We start from the raw sequence: 21145 nt of genomic DNA, 5'->3' as shown, positions 1-21145 counted from the left end.
GCTCGGCTCGTTTCCCTTCCACTCATCGTCAGCTGGGGTGGCTCAAAGTTTGGGACCTATGTTATCTGAAGACTCACTGGCAGCTCAGCTGGCTGCCAGCTGGGACCTTAGCTGGAGCTCTCAGCTGAAATTCCTGCAAGTGGTCTCTATGTGGCCTTGGTCAGTTCCAAGGGGAGTACTCAGAGAACCAAATCACTTCCAAATATTATACATTGGGGATTAGGTTTCAACATACAAATTTTGGAAGGACACAAATATTCAGTCTATAGCCTGCTTATTTTCCAACTATATCAAAATTATATACCTTACTTTCCATAAAAGAACATATTATTGAAAGTAAAACATTATTTGAGATTTTTCCAAATGTAGAAATAAAGGTTTATGAACTACAAACAATGAACATTTTTTATAGATTTTTACTTCATTTTTCACAGATCTTATTACAGGACCCATCACATTGTTGCTACAATAGGTGTTCTTGAGGATTCAAGAACCTAATAAGTTTTTAAAACAAAAATCCTAAAAATTCTGTACTTGCCGGGTAAGTGATACTCAGATCATTGTGTAAAAGTGTGATGCGTCTGAATTTTCCTAGTGGCCCAGAGAGCTTTCAGAGAATGAGTTTCTCAGTTTTTTCAGATACTGTGGAATTTATGTGTAGGTCTCAGTAGACAACTTGCTTTTTAGAGTGACTCTTCATAGCAGAAAATGTGTACATTAGCTCTAACTCTAGAGTTTTGTTTTTTTTCTTAAGGAAATGCAGGTATGTCTTTCATGTGATAATTAAGGTCTTAATCTCTTCTCCTAAATGGTTTTTCCCTGTTTAATTAAATCTAGATAACAGATTTTGTCTATTTTGAAGATAAAATTTTGTCTATTTTTTGTGACAAAGTACAGTTGTTTTCAGTGAGGTTTTTCAGACAGAATCTTTGTTAATTAGTAATTTGAATGAAAAAGCCTGGCACTCTCTTTCTTTCTTTCTTTTTTTTTTTTAAGATTTTATTTATTTATTTGAGAGAAAGTGAGCCAGAGAGAACACAAGCAGAGGGGAGGGGGAGGGAGAAGTAGACTCCCCCTGAGCAGACTCCCACCAAAGGCAGATTATTAACCAACTGAGCCCCCAGGTGCCCCTCCCTTTTAAAAAGATTTTTTTATTTATTGACAGAGAGAGCGAGAGAGAGAAAGTGAGGGAGTACAAGCAAGGGGAGGGGCAGAGGGAGAGGAAGAAGCAAACTCCCTACTGAGCGTGGAGCCCAAAGTGGGGCTCAATCCTAGGACCCTGGGACCATGACCTGGGCTGAAAACAGACGCTGACTGACTGAGCCACGCAGGCGTCCCAAGCCTGGCTCTTTAAAACAAACAAACAAACAAAATGAGGGACTTCTATCTGTGTGGCTCAGTCAGTTAAGTGTCTGCCTTACAGGCTCAGGTCATGATCCCAGGGTCCTGGGATGGAGTCTACTACATTGGGCTCCTTCCTCAGCAGGGAGCCTGCTTCTCCCCCTGCCTGCTCTCCCTGCTTGTACACTTTCTCTCTGACAAATTAAAAAACAAACAAACAAACAAAAAACTTAAAAAAAAAAAAAGCCTAACAAGATGAATATAAAAAAATATTAGGTAAAACTTTCAACTGTACCTGAAAAACGTTAGTGTATAAAATCCTTTGTTACTATTTTTTTTTCCTTTGTTACTATTTTAATGAGATTCTTAACCTAGAATTATCTGGAAGAGGATAGGGATGACCTTCTGAATTTCCATAAATCATTTAAAAATATGTGTTTGTATAAGTACATATAGTTTTCGTCAGACTAATAGCATCAGCACACCTGGAAACTTAGTCCTGGGACCCTACTCCAAACCAGCTGAATTAGAAACTCTGAAGGTACACCTGTGTCTGCCCCCCATCTATTTTTAATAAGCACTCCAAGTGACGTGATGCATGCTACAATCAGTTTAAGGTGATAGAGTAGATATACTCAAATACCACAGTAGACCCTTTTGTCCCATTATTGTGTCTGGTGCAGTCTGGAAGCAGATAATCCTGTGTCTGACCTATCATTACAAGGTCATTAGTAACCTAACACTATTTCACAATGCCTACATGATTCACCTGACTTCCATCTCATCATGTAGGCATTTTATCACACATTATCATAAGGAGAAGGGTAGGTACAGTACAGTAAGATATTTTGAGAGAGAACACATCCACATAAGTTTTATTACATTTTATTATAATTGTTCTATTTTATTTTTAGTTATTGTTAATTTCTTACTGTGCATAATTGATAAACTTTATCATAGATTTGTGTGTATAAGAAAAATCTTGAATATACAGGGTTGGGGACTGTCTACCATTTCAGGCATCCACTGGGGGTCTCGGAAATGTATCCCCTGTGGATAAATACGGAGTACTGTAGTTTTATAGGTTGCCCTGTAATCTGTACTAATCTACACTACTGTTAATTTGCTGATGTGATACAGAACCTGTTGAATACAAGATTCTGTGTTATAAGCGTGTTCATACGTTCTTGTCTGCATAGCAGTTTTTTTTTTTTTAACACAAGTACTGTTTTTGTTGAGATTTAAGATTAGAACTAACATTTGAAAACATCTTGGTGGTAGAATGCTAATGACTTTTGGTGAAGTACATTTTGGCCAATGACAGTACTTTGGCAAGCATTGTGAATTACCTTTATCTTAAGACTTTTTTTTTTTTTCAAGATTTTATTTATTAGAGCAAATAAGCAAGAGAGAGAGAGCATGATCAGGGGAGAGGGTAGGGGAGAGGGAGAAGCAGACTCCCCACTGAGCAGGAAGCCTGATGCGATGCTCAATCTTAGGACCCTGGGACCATGACCTGAGCCGAAGGCACTTAACCAACTGAGCCATACATGTGGCCCTATTTTAAGACATTTTTGGTTACAGGTAACAGGAAAACAACCCATTCAGACTGAAGTAAAAAGAGACATTATTGGAAGGATGTAGTTTTGGCACCCAGGTGGGAAACTCCTGTCTAACTTCAGATGAGGCAGGATCCAGGAAATGAAAAGCTTCAGGAACTGACACAGCGAATCCCAGTGGCCTACTAGGGCCATTTAGAACTCTATTTCAGAGTGCTTCCTAATTTTAGGAGCTCTGACTCCTACTGCTAGTTTCGTAGGAGAGTGGATCTGACTGGGTCATTGGGTCTGGTGGCTGCTCATCCAGTCAGCTGTGTCCATGGATCGGGATCACACTGTAAATACAGCCACGGATACCTCTACGGTTTATGTTGTAGCTATAGATTACATTTTATTGAGGGTAGAGTAACTTAGAGCATTTTGATATTCTGTTAAGGTTAAAGTAAGGCTACCTGATTTGCCTTTTAGTAATGAGTAGCTTTCTTTTTCCTTATAGTAACTCTCTTTAAAACATAAGGAATTATTACAGGGACACCTGGGTGGCTCAGTTAGTTAAGTGTCTGCCTTCTGCTCAGGTCCTGATCCCAGGGTCCTGGGATCCAGTCCTGCATTGGGCTCCCTGCTCAGTGGGGAGTCTACTTCTACCTCTCCCTCTGCCTGCTGCTCCCCTGCGTGTGCTGCTTGCAAATAAATCTTTAAAAACAAAAAAGACATTACAAATTATATTTAGTGAATATTGTAAAGTTGCTTAGTAGAATCATCCCATTATAATCTTGGCTTATTTTTGCACGTTTTGAATAGGGTACAGGAAAATGTCTTCACCTTATAATCAAACCATTTAAACATGAGACAGTATATATTTAGTTTATGCTTTTTCCTTTTACATATGTTTATTTATAAATCTATCAAAATTTGTATGTTACATTAAAAGATTTTGGTAGATTTCAGATGCTTTATTTTACATATATGTATTTTTATATATATTTATGTATATTTTACATATATTTTATATATAATATATTAACTGAGTGTTTGAAGGGGCATTGTATATAAACAAGTATCCATAGATTTTTGGCCCTTTCATTGTTAGTAATTTTTCTTCTGCCACTGTTGGTAAGGATTTGGCATTATGCCTTTCATTTAAATTCTACAAAGTTAAAAATGATCATTTGAATAGAACTTGGAGAGGGTGATGCAAATGGCACTATGCCATTATAGAAAGAATCCAGGAAATGTGATGCATTAGTCCTTTGCACTGGAAATTTTACTGGGACATACTTAAACTTTTGGCTTGCAGTGGAATAAGAGGGAGGAATAGTGGAAAAAGGAAGCCTTTTGTTTACTGTAAAACAAAGCCGTGAATTAGCCATAGTGATGTTAGAACAGGAGTCTAAACATGACACATCTAGGCAGATTCCATTGGAATGGCGAGTTAGGTTGTGACTCAATCCTGAGCCCTCCTATAGAGCTTCAGAGTTTGTATGACTTCAGTATTTGTGGTAGTTATTGAAGGCATACTTTGCACAATTTTCTAAGCCCTGGGGATGTGGTGGGGATCAATAAGTTCTTGACCTCATGGAGTTTAATGTTCTAGTGGGGAAAGATCTGAGGAACTCAAGCGTTAATTGGCTTAGCTGTTTATGTTTGAAAAATGTGGGTCTTTATGGATGTTTAAAACTGATAATTCCCGGGGTACCTGGATGGCTGAGTTGTTAAGCGTCTGCCTTCGGCCTGGGTCATGATCCCAGGGTCCTGGGATCCGGCTCCCTGCTCCCGCATCCGCATCCAGCTCCTTGCTCAGCCGGAAGCCTACTTCTCCCTCTTCCACTCTCCTTGCTTGTGTTCCCTCTCTCACTGTGTTTCCCTCTGTCAAATAAATAAATAAAATCTTTGAAAAAAAAAAACACAAAAAACTGGTAATTCCTAAGGCTCCTTGGAGAATCTAGGACAGGGCAGGGAACACATAAGATGAGCCTAGAGCATTTTCTAGTGTCACAAATTATGCAGGTTTGCCACCTCTCCCCACAATTATGTGCATATGTCAAAGGAACACAGGAACCAACTGAAAGAACTCCCAACAGCCAAAGCTGGAATAGTTTGAGCAACAGAGTAAAGCAATACTGGATTATAACCCAAAGCATAAAATAAATATTTATGAGTCTGTACTGGTATAAATAAATAAATGATTGAGTAAATAGATAAATGGAGAAGGATAGACAAATCTCCCATGCAGAATTCAAATAATTTATGTGGACATTCCACATAAAAGGAGGGGGAAAATAACTCCCTGGTTCTTAAGTGTGGGATGCCCATAGTGATTTCCTTCCAAAGAGTACAGTATGGAAAGGAGGACAAAAGAGTACCTCTAGATTGAAAAACCCTACAAACACTGCTTCAGCCAGGTCAAAGTTAATATCAACACTGAAAAGTCACCCTTGACATGATGTGAGAGTGGCACCTTTACCTTTGTGGTCTTCTTCCCAATGACTCATAAACCCAGAATAATCATGAGAAATCAGATAGATTCAATTGAGGGGCATTCTGTGAAATACCTGACCAGTATTCCTCTAAACTAGGCTGTGAATAATAAGTCTGAGAACAAATAATAGCCTGTCATAGCCAAGAGGAGCCTAAGGAGACATGATGACTAAATGTAATAGGGCTTCCTCAGTGGGATCTTGGAACAGATTAAAGACTTTGCATGAAAACTAAGAAAATCTGAATAAAATATGAACTTTAGTTAATGATAATGTATATTGGTTCATTAAATTGTGACAAATGTACCATACTAATGCAAGATGTTATGAGTAATAGGATAAATGGCTATGGGGCATATGGGAACACTATGTATCTTTGTAACTTTTCTGTAAATTGAAAATGAATCTAAAATAAGTTTATTAAATTTAGTAGTTCCCTGTCAACCCAGGAACTATCTCAAAAGCATGAAGTATTATTATAAATTAACAGTAGTATTGTTATAAATCACAGTGCCCCCCCCCCTTTTTTTTTTTTAATAGCTGCAGTCTTCTTTCCTATTTGTACTAGTGGCTTGTATTTACAAACAGGGTCTGTTTTGAAAACTAAATATCTTGGTCACTCTGCTCTATTTGAGTAGATCATCAGGTATTTGAGGGACGATAGTTTTTAGAGGCTGGAAGGATGCAGAATGCCCGAGAGCTTATGCTTATTTGCACTGTTGTAGAAATAAGGTTAATATAATTGGTGACAATAAAAGGTGATAATATGCCTTTTTATTATGTATGAGAGAAGGTTCAGTGAGATTTTTTTATTTTTTAAAGATTTCATTTATTTGAGAGACAGAGAACAAGGATGAGGGGAAGGAGAAGCAGACTCTCCGGTGAGCAGGGAGCCCCAGGTGGGGCTCCATCCCAGGACCCTGAGATTATGACCTGAGCCGAAGGCAGATGCTTAACTGACCGAGCCACCCACGCACCCCTGTTTAGTTTGTTTTTTTTTGTTTTTGTTTTTGTTTTCTTTTAAGGTTTTTAAGTAATCTGTATACCCAGTGTGGGGCTTGAACTCACTACCCTGAGATAAAGTCATTCTACTGATTTAGCCAGCTCAATGAGATCTGGTTTTAAGAAAGGGCTCCAGTAGATAGTTGGATAAGCAGAGTGTTTACAGATAGTTGAAAAAGGCACCCTGATTTGAACAAATAGACTTGCTAAGTTAAAGAAAGCAGAGAGTGAATTTTATTAATTACCTTTTAGTTTGTGCCTTGTCTTGGTTTTCTGAGGATTTTCATTGATTTCAACAAGTATTTGAGTACATATTATGTTCAAGATATTATACATAGGGGCGCCTGGGTGGCTCAGTGGGTTAAAGCCTCTGCCTTCGGCTCAGGTCATGATCTCAGGGTCCTGGGATCGAGCCTTGCATTGGGCTCTCTGCTCAGCGGGGAGCCTGCTTCCTCCTTTCTCTCTCTGCTTGCTTGTGCTCTCTCTCTCTCTCTCTCAAATAAATGAATAAATAAAATCTTAAAAAAAGATACTATACATACAATAAACTTATTATTAAATTATTATTAAACATATAATAAACTAGAAGAGATAAAAGTAAGTCATGACTTCATTTTTAAGAAATGTATAGCTTAGTGACACATTGAAGGACAGATCAGATATCATGTGAATAACTTTATTACAAGCTCAGTGAGAAGGGACATGCACAACAAGTCAAGTCAAAGTGGTGTTGAAAGTGCACAGGAACAGTGAGAAAGGAGGAGATCAGAAAACATTTCACGTGGAGATGAGATTTGAATGGATGAGATCTTGAGGGTCATTGGTTAGAATAATAATACTTGAGGAGGTGGGAGGAATATTATGAGTGAAGACAGGGCAGGCAAGTCCTGGGTTTACATCAGGGGACAAAGAGGCTGGTATTTTAAGTCTAGGGGTGAAGGAGAGGGAAGGCTGGTGTGAGTGAGCAATCTACAGAAAAAGAGAGTAGAGCCTGCATTCAAAATGCTTAATAAGCCCACTTACTAGATGACATGTAAGCCATAACTCTTAGTTGTAGTTTCCTTTTCATGGATATTAGAACATAACTCAGAAACTTTTGTAAGGACCAAGCAAGGGACTGTGTTTGGAAGTTTTTTTTGGCACATTATAAAATACTCTAGATGCATTGTTTAAGTGTGAACATCGAAAATGGAAATAGGCAGAGAGATAAGTATATGATACCTGATATCATATACCTGGCAACTGCCTTAGATGTGTGGAGTGGTCAGGGAGAGTTAAGAGGCATTTGCTTTCTAGATGATTGGAAGCATGTGGTGCAGTGCACAGAACTAGGAAGGTCGGAAAGAAGAACATCTGGTTCGAGAGGAAAGCTGTTTGATTCAATTTAGAATTAATAAAATTTGAAGTGCTGGTGAGGTATTCAGGTGGGTGTGTGGGTTAGACAGTTGAAATGAGGGCTTGGAGGTTGAGAGAAGAGTGACACTAGACCTACACATTGAAACTCACTTACCTATATTTACTGAAAGCTAAGTACATGAACTTTGTTACTGACTGAATGCTTGTGTCCCCACCCCCCCTGAATTTTATATGTTGAAGCCCTAATTCCCAATTTGATGGCATTTGAGGGAGGGGCATTTGGGAGGTAATTAAGTCATGAGGGAAGAGCGCTCATGATTGGGATTAGTGCCCTTAAAAAGACTGAAGAAAGATGATCCTTCTATTGGCCATGTGACCATACAGCAAGAAGGTGGCTGTCTGCAAAACAGGAAGACAGATGGTCCTTACCAGACATCAGATCTATTGGCCCCTTGATCTTGACTTCCCGACCTTCAGAACTGTGCAGAATAAATGTTTACGCCACCCAGTGTATGGGATTTGTTTCAGCAATGCAAACTAAGGTTCCAGATCAGGTTATCAGAAGACCCCTTTCTTGTTCTCTCTCCCCTCCTTTTTTTTTTTTTTTTTTTTAAGATTTTTATTTGACAGAGGAATGGTGAGAGAGGGAATACAAGCAGGGGGAGTGGGAGAGGGAGGCAGGAAGCCCAATGTGGGGCTCCATCCCAGGACCCTGGGATTGTGACCCAAAGCCAAAGGTAGGCACTTAATGCCTGAGCCACCCAGGCACCCCTCCTTTCTTGCTCTTTAAGATGTTTGCAATTTGGTGGCTTAATTTTATTAGAAAGTTTAGAGTAGAAGTGACAATAATAGCTAACATGTATTGAGCACTTGCTGTATACTAGGTGCTGTAACAAATGCTTTATGGGTTTCAATTTATTTAATCTTTAAAACACCACTTCAGGGTGGCTCCTAGTAGCCTTCTTTTTACAGGTAAGATATGAAGTGAAGACACATTAAGTAGTTGTTTGGGGCCACAAGTTAGTAAGTAATAGCTCCAGATTCAAATTCATATAGTGCTTATATAGCTTAACGCTATACTATGCTGTCTCTCTGAGTGTCTCTAGAAAAAGTAAGAGAAACTTGGGAGTGGGCAGAAAGTGGTACAACTTTTCCCAACATATAGAATAGTATTCAGGCTTCATTGCACTTATATACTTGTATTTTATAATAAGGTTTTTTTTCTCTTGGTGTTCTGATGAAGAAGTAAATTATCATGTGGTTAAATTTAGACATAATCCTATCCATCACTTTGAGCAGCCCTCCATTGTGTCTGTTTGAATGAAGGTGTCCGGTGGAGAGGAGGCAGTGGCTGCATCTCCGGTGACAGTAGCCAGGAGAGTGTTCAGTCTGCAGACAGCATAGGAGGTCCTTAGGTCATGGTGAATTTGCCATCCTTATAAGAGGAGACAGTACTTTTATGTATTTTCATCTCCAAATTGGTAAAAAGGATTTTGTGGAAATAATGATTTAAAAGATAGGGCTGAAATGCTTTCAGAGTGATTCTTACAAATAATACCTTCTGTCGTGTGCCTGTTATGTGCTGGGTGCCTAGGCTACATGCTTTACATTGCCGAATGTGCTGCTTGGCTTTAGCCGAACCTTTTATTTTTTTTAACATGTAAACGTACACCAGAGTTTGATTAGTGTGTTTGTAAGAGGGGTTTTACTTTAAAATTACCTCACTAAGGGTGTCTGGGTGGCTCAGTGGGTTAAGTGGCTGCCTTGGGCTCAGGTCATGATCCCAGGGTTCTGGGATTGTGCTCCCTGCTCGGTGGGGAGCCTGCTTTTTCCCTCTCCCTCTGCCTGCCACTCCTCCTGCTTGTGCTGTCTCTCTCTCTCTGTCAAATAAATAGATAAAATCTTAAAAAATAAAATAAAATTACCTTACTATAAGGCAGATGTTTACAGTTGTGGCTAAAGCAAGTATTGTATCTGCATTTGTTATGTCAAAGTAAATCATTGTTTTTGTACCGAAGAAGTTAAAAAACCTGCACTTATATTTTTAAAAGCTTATTTGTACACCCTAATCTTGTTTCAATTTTATTCGGTTAAAATACACTTTTTGAGGAAAATTTTTTGACCAAAATCTTACATTTTAAGTTAAAAAAAATGTAGTTACTTAAAAGTTGTTTGGTATGAGTGAGCTAGAAAGGTCACTTTTAACTGATTAACTGGAGAACCCATTTTACCTTTGGTGAAATATTTAAATGCTGATAGCTTGGGTATTTTTTTTTTTTTTAAATAAGAATATTTACCTCATTGTGATAGAACCTGTATCTTTAAGTATTTCCTCTAATAAGGTAATTTAATTAACTGCCTGCCAGATATTAAATATATTAAGTTAAACTTTGGGCCCACTTTGTTTTGTAATATGCATAAAACAAATGGCCCAAAATTCCTTGATTAAATGGCACTGTGGTAAGTTAGTTAAAAGCAGTTCTAATATGATTGTAAACTGTTATAGCTACTGAAAGAGGGAAATTGCTCATCTTTTGCAGAAAGCCCTTTTGCATCATAGGTTTTTACTGACCATTTTGTGAACTTTTATCAGACCAATAATTGATTTAACCAGCATAAGTTCCTTTATATAGGAAGAGCTAACCTGAGAGACTGATTCTTTTATATATATGATGATTCAAAGTTTGGACTCTGTAATTAATCTGTTTGAGTTGGCATCTCAACTCTAGTACTTACACTGTAATCTCTGGCAAGTCTTTATGCCTGAATCACCATTTCTGCATCTCTAAAATGTAGGTATTAATGCCACTTACTTCACAGAGTAGTTGGCGTACACGTGCGCTAGTAAATATTCAGTAATTTCTCCGGTCTTCTTATATTACTTACTAAAATTACATTTTATTAAATGTATTATTTGTAAATGGACTTTTAGTTTTTGAAGAAATGTTTTCTTCTCAATAAATATATTTGCGTGATTTTAATGGATGTGTAATAATATTTCAACATTCTACTTGTCATCCTTAACTGTTTCATTATTATGCTCAGAGGGTTGTAGTTGATGCTTCTGCTCATTGCAACATTTTGTAATAACGCTCTTGTTTGTGAATTGTGTAGTGCTCCTGTTTCAAGCAACAGTAACTAAAATGTGTACTTACCACAATTTGTGTATGAGTTTTTTATGGGTCTTAAATTTCATTTTCATTCCATGTGTAGGAGTTGAAGTAGTAGTTGTTTCTTAGAGCAGAAAGATCTAAATTGCTGTCATGTGCCAGCCATTAGGAAGAGTGCATATTAGTAGACATTTTTAAAGTACTAGGCCTTTTTGTTGGAATAAGTATAGGAGTGTTATCCTGAACTTCAGTTTTCTTTTACCGTGATCATGTAAGTTCAAAGAAAATCCAAAGGAATCTACTGTTTTCAAAAGTAGTCAATACAACTTTTGAGTTGCAATAACAGTATTATAAAATCTGTTTTCATGGGGCGACAGAAGACAGGATGTCTGAGTGGTTTTTTTCTTTCTCTCAAGCAGTCTCATTCCAATCAGCAGTGTAATTGGAATGCAGCTCCAATCTGGAGGAGGAAGGGGAATTTTTGGCAAGAAGATACTGAACAGTTGGGAGTTTTATTCAGATTAAGCATAGACAGCCATTCATTATGAGTACAACTCATTCGGAACAGCATACCATTCTGTTTCTACAGCTGGGATTTTCTCTGATATTGCTACATGGTGTGTTGCATATAGATTACTCTAATCTAACCATAAAAAGAAATTATTGACTGAAATGTTAATATTTATTGCATCTGCACTTCTGCAAATGGTTCTCTTCAATCACTTCAAATTGGTTGCCTCAAGTCAAAGATACTAAAGGAGATTTTTGCAAAATTTAAAATTGTTTCTTGAGAAAACAACAAAAAAGGGTGATTGATGGCATAATATTTGAATTATACCTGACCTGCAAGCTCTGAGGGCAAAGTACTGTTTAAATACTAAGGATTATTTAAATAGTATTTAAATACAGAGTACTATTTAAATACTATTTAAGTACAGAGTATTTATCCTTATATCTGCAGAATCTGTCATAGCACTTGGCACAAAGTACTTCCTTAGAAAATGGTGAAAGAGTGAATGATTTAGGGGGATGCCTGAGTGGCTTATTTGGTTAAGTGTCTGCCTTCAGCTCAGGTCAGGATCCCAGGGTGCTGGGATTGAGTCCTGCATTGGGCTCCTTGCTCAGCAGGGAGCCTGCTTCTCCCTCTGCCGCTACTCCTCCTGCTTGAGCTTTTTCTCCCTCTCTCAAATAAAGAAGTAAAATCTTTTTTTTTTTTTTTAAGATTTATTTATTTGACAGACATTACAAGTAGGCAGAAAGGCTGGCAGACAATGAGAGAGAGAGAAGAGGAAGCAGGCTCCCCAGTGAGCAGAGAGCCTGATGCGGGGCTGATCCCAGGACCCTGGGATCATGACCTGAGCAGAAGGCAGAACCTTTAACCCACTGAGCCACCGAGGCGCTCCATAAATAAGTAAAATCTCAACAAAACAAAAAACAGTGATGAACTTAGAGACCAATGTAGAACTCAGGTGGAAGGATAGTTCTGAGGAATGAGGAAACATTCTCAGGAATGTTTTAAGGATATTCTGGAATGGTATTAGGAGAAGAGGAAATGTATGCGAGGACTTAATCATATTTGTAAAAAGATCACTTTGGGTCCATTGTGGAGAACTGATTGGAGTGTTGAGGCTCGAGGCAGGGGACTGATTGGGGGACTGGTTGTGGTGGCCTAGATTAGTTGATGGTGGGCTGGACGAGGGTGGTGGCATTGTTAATAGAAGTGGACAGATGAAGGATATTTGAGAGGCAGATTTGATTAGAATTGGTATTTGCCAGGAGGTGGGAAGGGGGAGGAGTAGTGAAAGTGGCTGTGGAGGTTTTTGACTGGAGCAGTGGAGTGAAAAGCAAGGTTATTTATGGAAAGAAAGTAAACTGGAAGAGCAGTTTTTGGGGAGGACAAGATGGTGATTTTATTTTGGGGCCCTCTATGGATGTGAAGTTTAGGAGAGAGTTAAGATTGGGTCTTTATATCTAGGTGTCACCAGAATGCTAAAGGCCAGGTATAATGTATGAAATGTAGCTCTTCATATTTATTTTTTGAGAGGGGAGGAAGAGCTTTGTCAGTCTGTTAGGCCATGAGTTTTCTCCTAGGAAAAATGTGGATTCTTTCCCCAGAAGAGTACACATGCATATAACAGTTTATGTATAATTCCAAAGATGGGCTTCTGTGCTCCTCAGGTTATAGAGTAAAAGAAGAGGATCTAGGCCAACAGTCCTGACGAACCTCAATTTCCATGGGCGGAGTATAGGAAAAAGATTAAGCAAAGAGGTTTGAAAATGAATTTTATGTCTGGTATAAAACCAGGTGAAGTGCTGTTGAACAGAAATCAAAAGAAAAGAGGGGTTCCAGAAGCAGAAGTAATGGCAACTGCTTCTCAGGGGTCAGGGGTGATAATGAATGAAAGTTGTCCATCGGATGGATTTAGTAATGGAAAAGCCATGTAAGGGAAATGGTGAGCAAGAAAGCCAAATTACAGTGAATTAAGGCATTAGTGGGAAGTGAAGAAGTGGAGTCTCTCTAAATTTACTTGTTCAGAGTTATTATGTATGGATGTTGTACTTTGTCAGGTGCTTTTTCTGCATCTATTGAGATGATCGTATGGTTTTGATCCTTTCTCTTGTTAATGTGATTCATCATCTTGATTGATTTGTGAATATTGAACTGTCCCTTGTATCCCTGGGATAAATCCCACTTGATTGTGGTGAATGATTTTTTTAAATACAATGTTGGATTGGGTTTCCCAATACGTTGTTGGGGATTTTTGCATCTCTGTTCTTCAGAGATACTGGCCTATGGTATTCTTTTTTTTATAGTGTTTTTGTCTGGTTTTAGTACCAGGATAATGCCAGCCTTACAGAATGAATTTGGTAGCTTTCCTTTTGTTTTTTTGGAATAGTTTGAGAAGAACTTTTCTTAAAATGTTTGATAGAGGGGTGCCTGGGTGGCTCTGTCGTTAAGTGTCTGCCTTTGGCTCAGGTCATGATCCCAGAATCCTGGGATCCGGCCGTGTATTGGGCTCCCTGCTCGGCAGGGAGCCTGCTTCTCTCTCTCCTACTCCCCCTGCTTATGTTCCCTTTCTCACTTTGTCTCTGTCAAATAAATAAAAATCTTAATAAAAAAAAAAAAAAGACAACTGGGGTCTGGTATGTATAAATAAATAGATAGAATTCACCCGTGAAGCTGTCTCGTCCTGGATTTCTGTTCGTTGGAAGCTTTTAGATTATCATCAAAATTTGATTATTTTGATTGTTGTTAATTTTATCAGTACTTCATCTGTTCAGATTTTCTGTTTCTTCCTCATTCAGTTTTGGAAGATTCTTTGTTTCCAGGAATTTATCCATTTCTTCTAGGTTGTCCGGTTTGTTGGCATAACATTTTTCGTAATATTCTCTTATAATCTTTTGTGTTTCTCTGGTGTTTGTTGGTATCTAACTCCAGGATTTCTTATTTTATTTATTTGAATCTTCTCTTTTTCTTGATGAATCTGGTTAAAGTTTTATCCAGACAAAATAAAATTTTGCTTATTTTTTCAAAGAACTAGCTCCCAGTTTCCTTGAGCTTTTCTCTCTCTCTCTTTTTTTTTTTTTTTTTTTGGTTGTTGTTTGTTTTTTAGTTTCTATTTCATTGATTTCTGTTCTTTATTTCCTTCTTTTGATAGACTTTGGACTTTGTTCTTCCTTTTCTAGTTCCTTTACATATAAGGTTAGGTTGTATGTTTATTTTTCTTATTTCTGGAGGTAGGCCTGTATTGCTATAAACTTCCCTCTCAGAACATCTTTTGTTGCATCCCAAAGTTTTGGATGGTGTATTTTCTTTTTTTTTTTTTTTAATTTTTATTTATTTATCAGAGAGAGAGAGGGGGAGAGAGCGAGCACAGGCAGACAGAATGGCAGGCAGAGGCAGAGGGAGAAGCAGGCTCCCTGCTGAGCTAGGAGCCCGATGTGGGACTCGATCCCAGGACGCTGGGATCATGACCTGAGCCGAAGGCAGCTGCTTAACCAACTGAGCCACCCAGGCGTCCCTGGATGGTGTATTTTCACTTTAATTTGTCTCCATGTATTTTTTGATTTCCTCTTTGATTTCTTGGTTGACCCATTCATTATTTAGTAGCATATTATTTAACCTCCATATATTTGTGTTCTTTCCAGACTTTTTTCTTTTGATTGATTGCTATTGTGTTAGGAAAAAATACATATGATTTCAGTCTTTTTGAATTTACTGAGCCCTGTTTTGTGACCTAACTTTTGATCTGTCCTGGAGAATGTTCCATGTGTACTGGAAAATGTGTATTCAAATGAAATGTTCTGTGTATACCTGTTAGGTTCCTCTGGTCCTGAGGGGGGAAAATTAAGAGCTTTTCCTCTAAAATCAGGAACAAGACAAAGATGTCTACTCTTACCACTTTTATTCAGTATTAGCACTGGAGGTCCTAGCTCCTTGCTGCAGCAATTAGACAAAAAAAAGGAATAAAAGGTAAATTGGTAAGGAAAAAGTAAAACTTTGGCTATTTGTAGATGATATGATACTATATATAGAAAATCCTAAGGATTCCACCAAAAAACTCCTAGAATTGATAAATGAATTCAGTAAAGTTGCAGGATAAAAACCAATATACAGAAATCCATTGCATTTCTATACACTAATGATGAAGTAGGAGAAAGAGAAATTAATAAAACAATCCCATTTATAATTGTACCAAAAAGAATAAAATACCTGTGAATAAGCTTACCCAAGGAGGTGAAAGACCTGTATTCACAGAAACTGAAGAACACTGATGGAAGAAATTGGAGATGACACAAATAAATGGAAAGATATTCCATGTTCATGGATTGTAAGAACGATATGATATAAATATATATGCATACTACCCAAAGCAATCCAAAGACTTTTTGCAATCCCTATTAAAATACCAACATTTTTCATAGAACTAGAACAAATGATACTAACATTTTTGTGGAACCACAAAAGACCCTGAATAGTCAAAGCAATCTTGAGAAAGAAGAATAAAAATGGAGGGGGTATTACAGGCCCAGATTTCAAAATAAATATGCTACAAAGCTGTTGTAATCAAAATAGTATGGTACTGCCACAAGATAGACACATAGATAAAAGGAACAGAATAGAGAGCCCAGAAATAAACCTACACTGATAATGGTCAACTAATTTGTGACAGTCTCTTTAACAAATGGTGCTAGGAAAACTGGGCTGCTTTCTAATACCACATACAAAAATAGAGTGGATTACAGACCCTAAATGTGGGACCAAAAACCATAAAACTCCTGGAAGAAAACATAGACAGTAATTTTGACACTGACCGTGGAAAACATTTTTTCTAGGTATGTCTCCTCAGGCAAGGGAGACAAAAGCAAAGTTAAATTTTTGGGAGTATACCAAAATAAAAAGCTTTTGCCCAGCCACAGAAACCATCCGCTAAACAAAAAGGCATTCTACTGAATGGGAGAAAATATTTGCAAATGACAGATTTGATAAGGGTAAATATGTAAAATATATAAAGAACTTATACAACTCAACATGCAAAAACCACAAATAATTCTGTTAAATGGGCAAAGGACCTGAATAGACATTTTTCCAAAGAAGACATGCAGATGGCCAGGAGATACATGAAAAGATGCTCCATATCCCTAACCGTCAGGGAAATGTAAATGAAAACCATAATGAGATATCACCTCATATCTGTCAGAATGGCTGGAATCAAAAGGACAAGAAATAACAAGTGTTGGTGAGGATGTGGAGAAAAAGGAATCCTCATGCTTTGTTGGTAGAATGCAGTCACTGTAGAAAACAGTATGGAGGTTTCTCAAAAAAATTAAAAATAGAATTACCATATGATCTGGTATTTACCCAAAGAAAATGGAAATATTAATTTGAAAAGACATAAGCACACCTATGTTTGTTACAGCATTATTTACAATAGCTAAGATATGGAAGCAACCCAAGTGTTCATTGATAGATGAACAGATAAAGATGCATGATGGAATATTACTCAGCCATAAGAAAGAACGAGCTCTTGCCATCTGCAACAACATGGATGGACCTGGAAGGTTTAATGCTAAATGAAATAAGCCAGAGAAAGATACCATGATTTCACTCATGTGGACTTTAAGAAGTAAATGAACAAACAGAAAAAAAAAACCTCCAATCAAATTCTTTTTTTTTTTTTTTAAGGTTTTATTTATTTACTTGAGAGGGAGACAGTAAGAGCATGAACGAGGAGAAGGTCAGAGGGAGAAGCAGACTCCCCATGGAGCTGGGAGCCCAATGCGGGACTCGATCCTGGGACTCCAGGATCATGACCTGAGCCCAAGGCAGTCGTCCAACCAACTGAGCCACCCAGGCGTCCCCCCAATCAAATTCTTAACAAACTGGTGGTTGCCTGAGGGGAGATAGGTAGGGAAAGGAAATAGATAAAGGGGATTAAGAGCAATCCTGATGACCACTGAATCATTATATTTCCCCGAAACAAAGATAACACTGTATGTTGTTATTAAAAAAATTAAAATTAAAAAATAATTTTAATTAAAAAAATAATTAAAAAAAATAATTAATGCAGGTATAAATGGAAAAAAAAGCAATACTTTAAAAATAATATGAAATATATAGTAATATATATTGGTAGTTAACATTTAAATAATACTGTGATAATAAAAGTTCTGGATCCAAAAGAAAAATGGAGTTGCAAAATATAGACAGTTCTTTCAGTAGTTTCATTATGAAGGAGAAGAGATAGGATGGTGTCTGGAGAGATGTTGAAATGCCGACAAGGATTTGTCAGTAGAGGAGATGAGAGACCAGTGGTGGGTTGAATGTGAGATCTAGAGCACAGGAGGAGGAAGGACAGTGTTAGACAGGAGGGTGGACATTGTAAGTGGAAGCAAGACAAAAAGAATGAGTATCAAAACATGTTTGAAGAGTTAGTGATAAGAAGTTGGAGAATTCACATGTATTTTCTGTTTCTCTAAAGTAGGATGTGAAATCATTTCATTAATGTAATCATAGGATCTTGGTTAAAAAAAAACTATTATCTCATCAGTCCTGAAGATTATAATTTGGATTATTCAGTTTACATGATGATAACGAAGGCTTAGGGAGAAGTTCTTTTAAATCCAGTTTATGATTTGGTACTCTTAGTTATGGCCCTTAGTTTTCATGATTGAATTTTTATGTTTTTTAAAAATAAAACTGTTTCTAAGACAGGGTCCAAGAAACTCTGACTAGTAAAGCAGTATCTTGTGCTTACTTAATAATTTTTTTCATTTGCCACTGAGATCTGTCTTCAGAATGATTTTTATTTGAACTTTTAAAGTGATTATATTTTGACTTGTTGCCGAAGTTTGTTATGTTAAATGAACTTTACATACTAAACTTTAAATAGTTGTAATTAATTGAACAGGCCATTTAAACTGAGTAGAAGTGGGTAGAAATTAACCAAACATTACATTTACAGATATTTTATAAATTAGAAACATATGGAAATTGATGTTTCCCCTTCTCTTGTAATAAGCTTGAATTAAAGAAGTTAAGTTTGATTCAACATAAGCAGTAATTTTTAATTAACACATAATCCCATACAATAAAATTCACCCCTTTAGAGTGTGTAATTTAGTGCTTTTAATATATTGACAAGGTTGTGCATCCATCTCCATAAAAATAATAATTAATACAAGGTAATACAGAGAATGTGAATTTGGGATATCTAGCTCAATGTATTAACTTTCAATTTTTGGTAGATATAATAATCTGTCTTGTCACTGAACTGGTGATGTAGGAGAAGGTAATTTATGTCCTGTAAAATTTCTGTGGAGTTAGATGAAGAGTAAATACAGAATGTTATTTTTAAAAAATCTCATTTATATCAAGAAAGCCCTGTCTTATTTATGATACGTACAAAATTATGATCAGTACAAAATCATTTCATTTTAAAAATATGTCAACCTAAATTTACATATTTCCTTCTTAGAACTGTTTTCCCCTTTCACTGAGCTCCTCTGAGATAAATCTTGATGGAAGATTGATTGGAAGTCAATCCTTATTAGAATATCAGATTTATAAACTTTTTGGCCCTCAGCTGTTACTGGTGATCATTGCTGAAGTTGCAGCCCTGGTTTAGCTGTCTTTTGCTAGTCTTTAATAAAAATTTGTGATCATATTTCATACTTTGCTGTAGTTAGTGTTTAATTATTGTTCTCTGGTGTTTTTAGTGTTTTAAAATGAACCTTTTGACCGTGCAGTTTTAACCATTTTAATTCTTTCCATGTATTTTTTTGTTTCCTTTACAGTACTCTGTGCAAAAAACTTGGTGAAAAAGGATTTTTTCCGTAAGTAAATTAACTTTAAATCTTGTATGTTGTATGTAGACTTTTTGGATAACATTTTCAGAATTGTCTGGCTTAGTGAGTTCTCTATTAAGAAATCTACTCAATACTGTTTTATGAATGCTTTGGTTCAGAGCCTTTTGGCAGTACTTGTTTTTTTTTTTTTTAAAGAGGATTTTGTGCCTTTTTTAGGTTTAGTCCCTTTCCTTTTATCTACCCCTCCCACATATTTGTGTGAAATAATGTGTAAGTGTGTCTGTGGGGTATGTGTAAAGAATATTGAAGGTGTGCATATAGTACTAGGTTTCTAGAAAAGTAGAGATTATTTTGTAAACACTTCTTTTTCTTTTCTAACATTTTATAGGAAATTTTATTCAGACAGTCATGATTCCTTGGAAAGTAGAGAAGTCATTCAGCCTGCTTGGAATTTCCAGAGTGTGTAGGAAAGAAATCTTTGCCACATTCGATCATAGATGCTCTGTGTCTCAGACTCCAAAGCAGACATTTGGTTCCCATATTTGCAAGTCTCTTTGCCAATAAGTTGTCAAATTTTTTTGGTGGCTTTATTTAGGATTAAGTTTTGTGAGGGAGGATTGGGAAGAACCCCTCCCATGTGTTTAGAATCTTTACCCTGTATAATACCATATTTCATAATAGCTTTAAATTACTGAGTAAAGAAAATTCAAAAATATATAAATGAGTAAAAATTATACAATTTTTAGTAAAGAACTCTAAGCCAATCAAATTTTATATGTAAAATATTTGAAATTATAAATTGAGAAGTTTCATTAGATTTTAAAATTCAAGTTCTACCATCCAGCAAAAACTAGCTATATGTGTTAATTTAATATGATATTACTTAATTTTCAGGGGTTTGATTAAAAGAATTAATGAGCTCATGATGCATTTTAAAATCATACTTAATTCATTTCACTTGAAATTTTCTTTTTAAATTTCTAGAGAAAACCAGAATTAAAGTTTGTAAAAGAACATCTTATAAACCTTTCTGTCATTAGAAAATTTTTTGGTGTCTGTGTTTATATGGGAAAGGAGTTAAATAGGATAATTTGGGACATAGTTAAGAAAGTTTTAAGCGGTCTCCAATTTATGCACCCTGTGCCCTCCACACTACTGCATGTCCCAGCAGCAGAGACCCCTGGCCTCTCTCCATGCTGCCACCACACAATACATTCGCAGGCTTTCGCTGAACTACCTATTTCATCCCTGTCACTAATAACCTAGTAGCCGATGTATACTCTTTTTTTATCCTCCCCCCCCCCTTTTTAAGACTTTATTTATTTGACAGAGAGAGAGAGAGAGAGAGAGAAAACAAGCACTGGCAGGGGGAATGACAGGTAGTGGGCTTCCTGCTGAGCAAGTAGTCTGCTGTGGGGCTGGATTCCAGGACCCTGGGATCATGACCTGAGGCAAAGGCAACCGCTTAACTGACTGTGCTACCCAGGCAACTCTCTCTTTTACTCTTCTTAAAGGTTGGTTTGAGGTAGGATCTATTCTAGGAGGGCTGCAGAGTGGCAAATAGGATCAGATAGGCAAGTGACAAGGAAAAAAGGGAGGAGAGTGAGGAATTGCCTACGCTTACAGTTGCTTCTGCACTCTCCGAGACATCTGCCCTGGTTTTAAAGATAAAATCTGGGGCACCTGGGTGGCTCAGTGGGTTAAGCCTCTGCCTTCGGCTCAGGTCATGATCCCAGGGGCCTGGGATCGAGTCCCGCATAGGGCTCTCTGCTCAGCAGGGAGCCTGCTTCTCCTCATCTCTCTCTCTGTCTGTCTCTCTGCCTATTTGTGATCTCTCTCTCTCTGTGAAATAAATGAATAAAATCTTTAAAAAAAAATAAATAAAGATAAAATCTTCTGTTTTGTCTCCCAACCTTCCTTCCCAAGTTTGTTCTTTCTTCCAAAGTCCCAAGACACATCTTCTCTAGTAACTATCCAGTTAACCTTGTCT

At 37.1% G+C, this 21145-nt stretch overlaps 1 protein-coding gene across 1 annotated transcript in view; it reads left to right on the top strand.

Annotated features, from left to right (window-relative positions):
- The window catches only part of SMURF2 (SMAD specific E3 ubiquitin protein ligase 2), a 118689-nt gene that overhangs the window by 44179 nt on the left and 53365 nt on the right, over positions 1 to 21145 (top strand). Inside the window, exon 2 of the mRNA XM_045080912.1 lies at positions 19144 to 19182. Within this exon, the coding sequence (XP_044936847.1) occupies positions 19144 to 19182 (39 nt within the window). The remainder of the gene's footprint in view (positions 1 to 19143; positions 19183 to 21145) is intronic.

Source organism: Mustela putorius, unplaced genomic scaffold (genome assembly GCF_011764305.1).
Source record: "Mustela putorius furo isolate JIRA1106 unplaced genomic scaffold, ASM1176430v1.1 tig00000487_pilon_pilon_pilon, whole genome shotgun sequence".
Taxonomy (NCBI): domain Eukaryota; kingdom Metazoa; phylum Chordata; class Mammalia; order Carnivora; family Mustelidae; genus Mustela; species Mustela putorius.
The sequence above is the reverse complement of the archived record's forward strand: the minus strand, read 5'-3'. Positions and strand labels throughout refer to the sequence as shown.